The sequence below is a fragment of the Phycodurus eques genome, chromosome 12 (genome assembly GCF_024500275.1).
Source record: "Phycodurus eques isolate BA_2022a chromosome 12, UOR_Pequ_1.1, whole genome shotgun sequence".
Taxonomy (NCBI): Eukaryota; Metazoa; Chordata; class Actinopteri; order Syngnathiformes; family Syngnathidae; genus Phycodurus; species Phycodurus eques.
The window spans coordinates 14456133-14469389 of record NC_084536.1 but is presented as its reverse complement, the minus strand read 5'-3'; the positions used below and the strand labels follow the sequence as shown (position 1 = coordinate 14469389).

At 39.2% G+C, this 13257-nt stretch overlaps 1 protein-coding gene across 2 annotated transcripts in view; it reads right to left on the bottom strand.

Moving 5' to 3' along the window:
- Positions 1-2705: 2705 nt before the first annotated feature.
- The window catches only part of kcnj3a (potassium inwardly rectifying channel subfamily J member 3a), a 43724-nt gene continuing 33172 nt past the window's right edge, over positions 2706-13257 (bottom strand). For both annotated transcript variants that reach the window (XM_061692547.1, XM_061692548.1), the window contains one exon: positions 2706-5204. In XM_061692547.1, coding sequence (XP_061548531.1) covers positions 4615-5204 — 590 coding nt within the window. In that variant the 3' untranslated portion in view covers positions 2706-4614. The remainder of the gene's footprint in view (positions 5205-13257) is intronic.

The following is a 13257-nucleotide window of genomic DNA, read 5'->3' as shown; positions in this document are numbered from 1 at the left end:
GTGGCCACCTCTGAACAGGCTTAAGCCCAAAGTGAAAGTAAGTGACAATATAGTTTTTCTGTAATCATGCTAAAATATATATACCCTGCTACTTACAATACCTTATTAATGCTATAAAAAAAAAAGGGGGGGGGGGGGCGGGTTTTTATATAAGACGCTACAGCGTTTGCACTTGATACAATACTGTATGTTTAACCATTTAGGTCTTTGCTGACCATTTTTGGCCACCTCAATTCCTTTTTAATTTTAGCTGCTTGAATGCAAATGTAATGAAGATTACCAAAGGTGGCGACTTTTGTCTGACTTTGTAAAGTCAAACTTCAGCTCTTTAAAAAGATCCATAATATACTGTTCACATCAAATTGCACTTTGTGGCTTTATCAAAGACACTTTCGGCCGATTGAAACTCATTAAGACTATAATTTGAATTCCTTGTCATTTGCTGGATTGATCATTCAATTTGGGTGATATGTGTTTCCTTATGCACTCAATTTGACATGTTCTTTAATGTTTTCCGGAGGATTACAGCATTTAAAGAAAGGTTTGATGTCTTACTGCACTCCAACGGAGCAAATGAATGATGCATATTTGCTTTTAAGACTGTGCTGACCATGAAAGAAGAATCCCATTTTAATATAAGAGGTGGAATCTCCCACTGCTGGCTGTGGAAAGCCAATATTAGAAATATAATTTAAAAAGGTTAGTACTGAGAACAGATCAAAACAATTTTATGTGTTTTACAACCACCGCTTTGTGCAAACAAACCGTGATTTGAAGGGGATACCAAAAAAAAATGAATGGAGATTTTATACTAATTAACAGAAAACAAAATTAAGTTAAAAAAAATCTGTAAGAAAAATGAAACAAAAATAAGCAGGCGACCAACCGCCTGGGAGTGGAGAATAGCGGTGATTGACAGATAAATAAAATGGGACAGAGAGAAGGATAGAGGGAGCGAGCGGCGGAGTGTTCCCTCGGTAACCGGCAGCTTTTCAGGTGTAATGCCATTTGAGGTTATTGACGTGAACATACAAGTAGCATGCAGTCAAAAGAGTGCTAAAACAATGCTGTTAGATCTTTATTCCTGAAGAGATTGGGTAATATACAACCATTGGAATGCATTGTGAACCAAATCATAATGTGATGGCTTCAGTCAACAATGAAGATGGGGCTGTGACTTCATAGAGATTATGGGTTTGGTATTATTGCTTTCATCAAGGAGACTGCTGCACTAGCTTCTCACTGGAACTCGTGTGTGACCATGAAGATCGACCGGTGTATCACTGGGCGGAACAGCGCAGTAACTGATCTACTGACTGTCTTATTTGACAAAATACCCATAAATAGTAAAAGCCATTTCAGCATGTATTCCATATCCTTGATATCTATCTTAAGGCCCACGTACTCGTCGACTCTTTGTCCTCAATAGTAGCACGATTCAGGACAGTGATAGAACGACTGTCTTACCAGTAACAATTCTTCCACTATTATATTCCACTACGGTATGACATTTCTGGTCACCAGCAGGACAATTGTTACTCGTGAGGCAGAATTGTGCACTAGTTGATATCTGCAAGCTAATATTGCTACTAGTGATGTGCTAGATGTTAACAAGTGGAATTTTATAATGTCACCAGTAGCACACAGTTGTCAACTACTGCACAGCTTTGCCTCATTCGTAACATGTAGTTGTCCGACTAGTATGCCAATGTTGTCCTACTATACCAGCATACTAGTTCATGGACCTTAAGCTTAAACTGGCTATCAAAGATATAGAATAAATGCTCACATAGCTTTCCATAAATGATTGGAGCATTTACTCGATATCCATTACATAAAGCTTAAGAAAAGTGTTACTAGCATGACACAGTTGTTCTACTAGTGCACTGAATTGTTTTACTAGTGAGGACGAAGAGAGTTCTGGTATGCCATGGACCTTAAGCTGGTTATCGAATAGATCAACTAAATGATCAAATGGCTTTATAAGCATTTAGGTGCATGTACTAGTACACTCTCGGTCCTCACGAGTAAGACAATCAAGTGCAATAGTAGAACAACTGTCTTACTAGTAACATTCTTTAATCCACTAATGCCTTCCACCACTGTATGACATTTCTGCACATTACTAGGAGATTTCTTCCATGCTAGTCAATCAACTACATGTTACTAGTGTAGCAAAACTGAGCACTCATCCTACTAGTATGCCAAAGTTGTCCTACTCGTGAGGAGAAAGAGAATAGTAGACCACAAGGTGGATAGAAAATAAATGGCTATTAGCATTTAGGTCCAGGTACGAGTATGCCGTTTGTCCTCACTAGTAAGACAATAAAGCGACTGTATCTTGCAAGTAAAGTTTTCCACTACTGCAGTATGACATTTCTACGTACTAGTAGGACAACTTTGACATTTTAGTAGTACAACTACGTGTTACCAGTGAGGCAAAACAACCAGTGGGCATTTTGGTGCAACTAGTAGGGTCCAGAAGGCTACTAGTACACAACACATGCCTGCTACTGTAGTTGGGCCTTGAAGTATTACTAGTGTAGCAACATCGGTTACTATTAAGATTTAATTGGGTCAGAGTAGGTTAAAACTGGCCCTAGTCGTGAAAAAAAAAACATGACTAGAAAGACACAGTCGTTCTACAGAATTGTTACGTACTAGTGAGGACAAAGAACGCACTAGTGCATGGACCTTAAGATGGATATAAAATGAATGCTCAAACAGCTTTCCATACTTAAATGCTAATTGATATGAGCTCGCCTCAACGAGTGATTGCGTTGTGCTTATCAAGTAGAGGGAGAGACCCTTTGAACTGAAACGTGACTTTAATAAACATGTGGAAATTGCGTAGCTTTTTGTGCCCATTTCAGGTGGGACATGAGATGCAGTGTTGAAGGCATCGTTGAACAAAATATCCATCATGTTTGTGCAACAAACAGAGTCATTAAAAATGGCAGATGGCAAAATAGCACGCCTATGAAAGAGCAAAGAAATACAGTGAACGAACATGAAGATGGAAACAAGGTAATATAGTTTAAGGCTAAAACATCTTTGTCTATTACCTTTTGTATAGTCAATAAAAGGAGCATGCAATCAACAGAACATCGTCACAACTTTACATTAAACAACAAAAGCAAGAAACTCAAGGAACAAATGTTATTTGCCGCCCGTCCCCACAAACTAGAATCATGACATGTTGGTTTTAAATTGTATGGCTTTGTGCAATTTTCCACTCTCTGTAGATTTATTAATGGATTTTTTTTTTTTTAATAAATAAAGATAACATGCCAGGAGTTATTGAGATTCGGTTCTACATGCGCTGTTTTCTTACATGCCTGATTGTGCTAATTGTACACCGTCCTAAAGAGTCCGAGGTCTCTCATCGTTGCGTGTACACACCATACATCCGGAACAAGATGTGCTCCACTTCATCGAATCTGTGTATCATTCGCGCTTTTCATTTTCAACTGGCAATCAAAAGTCAATCATTAAAAAAAGGAAAAAGTCACTCATTATTTTGTTATTTGTGATTTAACAAAAAGAAAGGGAAGCATTTTTCCAAATTCAATTTTCGGCTCAGATCAAAAATGCTTGAAAAACAGGCCACTGACTGAGTTTGATTTTAATATTTTATTGGTTTGGTTTGCGTCATCCATATGTTCAATAACGGGCATTGGTACACTCTATGTGAGCGTGTTAGCCGCCACAATAAGACAACTTGCATATTATAACCTGGACAATTGTGTATTGTTTAGAGCAGTGGTTCTCAAACATTTTTCACCAAATGTAACCTCAAAAAATAGCTTTCCAAATCCCACCATAATAACCACGGTTAAAATAAAGTACTAGGCCCAAGTGTTCAACAAAAACGAGGCAGAGCTTGACTGAGAATAGCAAAAATCTGCAAATGGCAGAGGTTTCCCGAAAAGTGATTAGAATTGCCTATTTTTAAAGGTAAACTTCAAACTATCAACATACCACAAACCGTCATTCCAAAAGACTTGGGAAGAGGCTCAAGGCATTTCACATACTTATAAACACACTGTGGACAGTATCTTGCCATGAAAAAATATTCAGACTTACAGTATACTTAATAAAAACGTGAATAAGGCAAGGTTTTCTATGAATAACGGGGAGATAGGCTCCAAAAAATCCTTTGTGTAAACTGGACGTGAATTGGCATTAATGGATTCCAGCCTTCCCCGAAAAAAACAAGACAAAAACCATCCATATTTAAATAGAATTTGAAACAAATTTGGCTAAATGATGGCTCATATCTTGAAAAACTCTAAAGTCGAGCCACTCGTACATTATCTGAAGGCACCACTGTATTAGAATCAAATTCAGTCCTGTGACCCATTTGTACATTTTATCTGAGCCGAAAAGTGAATCATGAAAAAAAAGTGAATTTTTTTTGGTCTTTTTCTTTTTTGGGGATAAAGCTAGATTTAAAAACAAACCACAAAATAACGAGTCACTTTTTAAATTGCCAGTTGAAAATGGAAAGAAGGAATTTTATACGCAGATTGTATTTGTGCACATATTGAGAAGAATGTTGTCAATTCATAAATCAGGAATAGCACAAGGAAAGTTTAAAGACGGGTGTCTTCCTTATGTAAAGCGATCTGAATTCATCTTTCTGAGTTTGGGCGGCAGGTGTCCGTCCATCCTGCCTCCCCCGGCCAGCCGCTGCAGCTTGGGGGGTAAGTCCGCCACCGACTTGCTGATGGGCTCTGTGCTCATTTTGGAGGCCTTCCCGCCCTGCTTGTCGTCGGACACGCCGGGCACGGAGCTGATTCGCTGCAACTTCATGGGCAGGTCTCCGAAACTGTAAGTCATCTCCGAGGTGGTGGAGCTCATCCTCAGCAGCTTTTTGGGTAGGCCGTCACGTCCCGTGATCTTCTGGAGCTTGGCGGGCAGCTTGGTGGTGCTGTCATTGTCCTCCAGGGTCTCCAGGCAGTCCAGGGAGCTGTTCTTCTCCCCGCTGTTGCACAGGGACGGCGCCATCAGGGGTGAGGAGAGCAGCAGGGCCTCCTCCTGCTCCTTCACGCTGTACGGCGGGGTGGGCACCTCGAAGGTGGCGTGGAACTGGGAGTAGTCCACCTTGAAGAAGCCTTCCTCCAAGGAGATGACCGGGAAGAAGCGGTGTCCCCACAAAACCTCGTCCTCGGTGTAGGACGTCCTCGCTTGGCACGTCATCCCTGTCAAGCGGCACAAACACAAGATGAAAAGATGTCATATTACCTCCATAAAAATTCACTCGAGACAGGAGTGTCACGGTCGTTTTTTTACAAGGGCCACCGTTGCCGTTATGGTTTCACCTGGCCGGGCCGATCAGCGCCGACATTCGGCATTTTGACGCATATCGGCATCAGCCTTTTTTCAAAAACCATTAAGAGATCAAGTTAAAATGGGGCAAACTTCAGGGAACTATTTTTATATTTATTTATTTACATTACTTTATAATTATATATACTTATATATATTTTTATAATTATATATTACTTTTTTACTATATAATAATTATATATATAGTTTACTTTATAAGAGATGCTGCTTAACCTGGGAACTCACTGTACTTTTTGTTTTTGTTTGAACTTTAAACGAAGGTAAGTGAAAGATTCACGTTTCAGTTATATTGACATTTTGGAAAACTTTAGGGAGCTATATTTATTTGTTAAGGTTTTAACATTTAACTTTATAAGACATGCTGCTGAGCCTGGGAGCTCCCTGCACTTTTTGTTGGAATTTTAAAACATGTTGCAAAGCTGAAAACCTGTTTAATAAATATATGCTTAAAGGCATTTAAACTATTTGGTGGAGTTTGTATTATTAAAAACTTTGATGCCAATATTTTTCCCGTTACAGCAAATGAATATCAGCTTCACATATACCGATATGTCGGCCTCCTTGACTACTAATAACCGGTATTGGTATTGTAGCTGAAAAAAGATAAAAACATATGGGTCTATCTGTAGTTGTAAGGTATAAATATAAAAACATAATAAAAGACAATACAGTATAAAGCAGAAAGCCACACACGCTGTACAGTGAACTGCCACCAAAAGCGGAAATCCACAAGTTATTGAGACCCCCCTAAAAGATTTCCAATCGCCTATAGAAGCCACAAGATGGAAGCAAAGCACCACATGAAGCTCTTCAACTCATTTCAACATGGTTCCTTGGAACCAAGATGCCACAAAATGACTTTTCCCATTAAAATGCCACAAATCCATCCAAGCCTAACGAAAACAAACATTTTTTTGGTTAAGTTTTGAACACAATAACACTTTAAATTGAATGCTTGTATTTTCGTAGTCCCGCATTTTCCAGCATTCCAGATTTTCTTTTTTGGAACATATCCTCTGTTATTTGCTGAGTAACTCACCTATTTGCCACAGGCATGCCTAATATAAAAATATTGCTTTCACGCTATTTTGTGGCCAAGACCTAAGTTGAAGTGAGGGCAGGAGCTTCAGTTCGTCAAGCCATAGCCTTGTCTCGTAGGGAAAAAAATGCTTTACGTCTGCTCCATGCTCCTTGAAAATGTACTGTATTTTTGTATTTGTATGTTTGACTGTGTTCAATAAATGGCTGCAAGTGTATCAGCATTTTTTTTTTTTAACTTCACTCCAGCGGCGGCGTGTCTGTTTACTAAAAGTGAAGACAATGTACATTTTAGTTACAGTTTTTGGCCAGAATCATAAAGTAGACTTGCATAATTTGCTTTAGTGGCCACATGAAATGATGTGGCGGGCCGGATCTAGCTCCCGTGCCTTGAGTTGGACACCTGCGATCTTTAGCAGTGACCGCAAATGATCCGTCATTGTATTGGCCAAGCAAGGACTAATGTTTGGAGGTGATTGAACACGGTGGTGCTTTTATCACAGGCTTGGCACGCTTCCATTACAACCCAGTGTTTAGTTTTGGAGATGCTTTTTCAATTTCACAGGGAGACAAAAAAAAAACAAAAAAAAAGGACTCAATCCATGACATCACAGACACAGCTGCCAAAATAAAAGCTTATAATTTACTGTCACTTTTTAAACCGATTGTTTATGAGCCACTGCAGAGTGACTCATAAAAAGGACAATTCAACCTGAAAATTAGTGCGAGGTAGATGCTGCATTAAACTCTCATTGCATTTGTCATATATGATAGACTCAATTTGTCCACTAAAATGTTTCATTCATGTGGTAAATTTCATTATACAGAGGCCGGGGACATTTATCTACTGATTCTTCCACTCACTACTGACCATTTGTGTACTTACGGCTGATACTCAAAATCAAGTGACTTGACTCATTCCTACTGTTGAATATTTATGATCACAAATCCTTGTGTGTGTGGCTAACACAGAGGTCACAACAATGGCCACCGAGGACGCAACCTGAAGCTTGTGCCGTTATCATTACCGTTCTTTTTTCTGCACCGTGCTGCTTCTTACAGGTCCGTTTTGGTACTACCACAGACATCGGCTTTGGGGAGCGTAAGAACACACTTACCAATTTTCCCCTTGTCATAGGTGGGGTCTCTCACATTTTAAAAATCTGTTGGTGGACCCCGCTTTAGTCTATTCTTTACCCAAGTGCATTTTCCTTGGGGATGGGGAATCACCTAAAAGAGAAATAAACTGGCTTCTTAACTGGACCAGTTACAACAGAGAAAATCATACCTAGCACAAATTTCCAAGCATTTTGTTTAATGCTGCTTAAGGATGGCACATAACAAGAGAAAATATGTTTTTTTTATTTTAGGAAAGTGAGCTTTCATCCGACAAATAGGGTAAAACACAACTTTTACACTAAAACTCAGGTCCTCTGAGCTACTTGCATTTAGCGCACTAAAAAAAGATCAAGGATTACTCGGTGGAGGAGCAAAACACAAGAGTATTGGCTGCAGCCGAAAACCCTTCAGACGGTCTTTCTCTCTTTTGATGGTAGTCATGATGCTGCTTAATGGGACTAAAAGGGAATCCAAGTCAATCCAGAGCTGTGTTACATTCAGAACATACTAAGCTAAATCTTTGATCATTTTGATTTGTACAAGGATCGCATTTAACTCTGAATAGTGTTCCCCCGTTATATTGTTGGTTTATCATTCGTTGTACGGTATTTATTTGTATTTGCTTCATTTTACTCTGCTGTCTGCAGCCAGGTCAGCATTGCAAATGAGAATTTGTTCTTAATTGCAATAAATAAAGGTTAAATAAAATAAGTAAATCATTTGAGCCCCTGTTATATTGTTCTTTTTTTAAAATCCTTTTTCTCTTTTTACAATACTCTACACTTACTGTAATGGAAAATTGTATTGCTCGTTTTAGTGTGTTTTTCTACTTTTAATCGTGAATTGCGACAATTGGTTCAATTAGAAACAGTAGACAAGAAGTGCCTCCAGTCTGCTCAAGAAAAATTGCGAAAGGTCGCGTTGCGAAGCCGACTGCATGCATTTCCACGAGAGGGAGGACCCCCTGAATCAGCCGCCATCCCCCACCCCACACCTTTGAGAGCTCTGCCTTTCTTTTTTGACCACCTGGCTGTGAGTGTCTGTAGTATGTGTATTGATCAGAAGATACGACTTTATAAAAATCCAGCTTTGAGAACGTTCTGCATGCTGCATGTCTCCATGTCGAATTGTGTGACCTCTTAACAAAGACAACAAACTCCGCAAGTGACTTTCTCTACAAGTATTTGTTTCAGGCACTGTATTCTGGATTAGAAAACTTTTTTCTCTTCCAACATTACTTACTGTAGGCTCTTGCATGTGGGAAAGGAGAGTCACAGTCTCTGACATCCTTTCCTTCCGTTTATAGAATGCCAGGGGAACAATAAAACACAAATTGAATGAGCACCCTCATGCAAAAGCTGCTGCCAACCACAGTTCATGCTCAGACACACACACACGCAGACTCGCCAGCATTACATAGCAACACATTAGGCCCCGCTTCTTGAAAGCACACATGAAGACTGTTACATACTGTACTTTTGATTTGGATTAGCTTAATATCATAGCCAACGTCCAACTTTAACGAGATGTGTAAAAATGAAAAAAGTTTTAATGTTTTCCTTTTTGTTTCAGGATGAAGAATAACATTCTCCAGGAGTGAATAGACGTTTTATGCGTTAGAATGTGTTGTATACTGCCAAAACTGTGCTAAAAATATAGAAAAAAGGTAAGGACATGAGGAATACAGTATATTACCTAATTTAAGCAAAATTATCTGCCAATAGAAGATTCTTTACAACAAATAGCTAGTCTAAAAACACTGATGTCTTAAAACTAGTGTATTTATACTACCTAAAATCATATAAAAAGTCTACACAACCCCGGTCAAATGGCAGTTTTTTTTTTTTAGGGGAATATGAGAACAAGATTAATAATTTCGAAGCTTATGTGACCTATAACCTGTACAACTCAAATGAATAATAAAAAAAAGGTACAGAAGTACAAATGAATAAAACTGAATTAATGTGCTTACACAAGTGTTCAAAAAAGAGTTAAAATGTTTTTTGTATTTTTTCCCCAATGCAATTATAATGGCGTCAGGGGTCCACTATAATACCAACTTGTGGTGTTTTTTTTTTTTTTTTTAACATCACACATAGTATTTACCTATTATGTGTTTTATTTCCTGACATTTTTGTTTGAAGCCTTCCTGATGTGCTCCCACTAAAGCACCAAAATAGAAAATGTAAAAAAGTTACACCTGGAATCAAAGTGACAGTGGATCAGCCACATGTTATTGGCTGCTAAGTGGTGACAGCCCATCACCATTATTGAGTAGCTGCCATTATAACCCCTTGCATTACATCTTACCACTTTGCTTGCGACAGCGCTCTGAGCCATTTCACCACCTATTTATTTTATTAGCGTGAGTGAGCTTTCAAATAATCTATAATTGAGTTTGCATCTAAAACAAAAAGATTAAATCAGTTTTTATCAGTCCAAAGAGCCCTCCTCTTTAGCATTAAGGAATGGCTTCCGGGCACTGGTGTCAAGGTTTGTTGAAATCCATTAGGAAATTGGTGAAAGCGCCGTCTTATTATCATAGATTTTAATTACCGCCTTCTAGCCGCGATAGCAGCATCGGTCCAAAGTGAGATGAAGATGTCATGATTGGAAGCGGAGGCATCTGTGCCTGATTCCCAAGGTCATTAAAGAATTCTGCCTCTGTACACAAGCACAGATGTGCATGAGACTGAACATTCAGCGCATTGAGGGTATTCATAGTATTACTTCTGCACAATTGCCTCCCAGTCCCGAGGCCTTAGGCATATGGAAGTGTGCCGCCATGAATCTAATGGGGAGGAAAAAAAGCTAATAAGAAATATAGCCGCGGTCGGGAGTAAAGTGGGATCGCAATCCGGGAGCTACCCTGAGCCGCTCTAAAACCGTGCGGAATATGTCGCCACAAGTCGGCTTATCGAATATTACAGTCGATGCTGCATTGCCGCCGACTCCCCGAACACACCCACAAGATCAAAATAACAAGCTTTGGAGTTCAAACAGATAAAGCCAATATGTGCCGGAGGCAAAAGCTGGCTACAGTAATACACAAAGATGAAGCTAGAGCCAACATCAATTACTATTGTTCTGTTGCACTTGGAGTTACTGTAAGGCATGGGAATGGTGAATTTCTCAAGAAGAAATACAGCAGCAGCGGCCCTTGGGGGTGCTATAATTGATTTACCATACTTGTATACTAGGGTGCCTTAAGATACGTTTAATTCTTCCCTGACCACTCTCGTAACTCAAAATATGCGTAGCTCTAATCATCTTTCCCCAGTGAAATGAAAGGAAATACCATTAATACAGCATACAGTGTATGGCATGGGGGGGGAAAATTCTGCCTCAAAGCTCGCCTGGGAAAAAAAAAAAAAAAAAAAGGTTCCACGCGAAACCATATTTTCAGCGCAGAACCCATGTTTCACATGGACATTTACTGCAGACAGACGCAGTGTTGGGCCAATGATAAAATTAGCCAAAAACAACAAAGGAGCATCTGTAAATGATTTTTAAGACACTGTTAGATGTGTAATGTACATATAAAATGATAAGTACGAGTGAGCTGAATGGTAGCTGTCATTTCGTTATCTAAAATGGTCATCGCTAGCATGCTAATGCTAATCTTGATTGCTAACCATTTCACATTTAGCATTTTGCTGTCTCAAATTCTGAGCACCAAATTTATACCATATATACTCAGTACCAACATATGCAGTTATGCAGTTTAAAGATTAAAGTCCATCCCTCATAAATTAGAATAAAATGCATGTTAGTAGTTAAATAAAAACAAAAAAAACTTAATAACTAGTAATCGTGGGCGGCGATTATTATTCGATTATTTGATTAATAATCAATAGGAGAGTCGATTCTAAAAAGATTCGATGTTGACACCCGTCGGTTGTTTACATTAATACGTATTAATAAGGTTAGTGGCCGCAAACGTTTGACTCGCCCCAAGTGCTGGCAACCCGTGCAGCGCCACAGCATGTTCCCTTGTCTGCAGACATGCACAGAAAAAAAAAGTCAGTAATGTGGGCTGTCAAATCATGTTGAAAATGGACAATGGTACAACCCTTAATCATAGTTATTAATATTCTCTCAATTGCTGTAGGTTGTACAAGGATTGACACCTGGGCCGCGGCATAATTAAAGAGGCGCTTGCGTCACCTATGTTTAATTGTGTTGCTAAAGAGCAGGTGTTCGGCAACACAAACACACACACACACACACACACGCACAAGCGTGCACAAACACACACATACAGTGGTGGCAAAGAGGAATCTAGCGCAGTTACATTTGTGAGAGATTTGCCCATATTGTACAACAGGCACATTTGGGTTGAGTAGCCAAATATTGTACTCAAGTAAGAGTACTGTTACTTTTGAATAATATGACTCAAGTAAAAGTAAAAAGTAGTCCTCCAAAACATTACTTGAGTAAAAGAAGCTCCTCAGTGAAAAAAATATTCAAGTACTGAGTAACGAGTGAATCATTTCTGATTTATTTTTTAAATCAGAGTATGCACGTCAAGTAAAATAAAAATAAATAAAATATGAATGTGCAAATTCAGATATTGCTGAACAAGATCACTTAATCTAAAAATATAATAAATAAAATCTTTATAACAAAGTCAGCTGGGATAGGCGCCAGCATGCCCATGACCATAGTGAGGATAAGCGGTAACGAAGATGAATGAATGAAGGAAGGAATGAAAAATCTTTATAAAATGAAATCTTTGTAAAACAAAAACAAAAAAACAAATTAAGGCAAAAACAGCCCCAAGAAATGGTCTTGTACTATATTGTTTCTACTTGTGAAACAGCACAATACTGTAAGCTCACCAGGTAGAATACAAAAACAGGAACAAGGCTGCAGTGGATATAAAAAGTGTACACACCCCTGTTCAAATGCCAGGTGTTTGTGTTGTAGACCAAGATAACTCATTTTTAAAACTTTTTCCACCATTAATTTGACCAAGAATTTGTACAACTCAACTGATTTATTTGTGTATCTTTCTGAGAGGGTAGGTGACAATAAACAACTGGAATTAACTTGAATGTGATTGACTTGGACTTGCTGGCTTCTTGTCCAAGTTGCAGAGGTTTCCTCTGGCCATTTTGGGTAACTAGGGGATTAGCTCTGGTTAGGACCGTCCCAGATAGTAGTCAGCCATTTTGATGGTTGTCTGCCTTAAACGTTCATTGTCACAGTGGTTTCATTAGTCTGCTAACTTTATTACTGTAAGTCTGAAGAGTTAATGAATATATTCGTATATTAATATCATAGTTAGCTTTCTAGTTACTGTTAGAATCCTTACCATATATTTAAGTAAGAGTGGTTAGCCTTAGCCCACATATGTTATTGTATCTCTACAGGGATCCTTCATCGTTGTCATTAAATATATAACTTGACATCGAGGAGTGTGTTTCTTCATGAAGGTGCCATGGTTGTCGTCGAATGCTGTGTCCCTGGCTGTGCCTTCAAAACCTAAGATGTGTCTGAGGCCCTTGCCATCGCTCTGTTGACAAATCATGGATTCGTCCATTAAACCCTGCATCAACCCAATCTGGGGCCCGCCCGGGCACACATCATAGGGGTCGGCGCCACACCCCTACAACACAGAACGATGTCCACAATCACACACCCATCAGACTCGAGCACCACTTGTCTAAGGGTGAGTGGAAACGCGCCAAGCTGAGAGATCACCCCCGTGTCAGTCATCGTCTCGATTGATAAGTTGGCGGCACC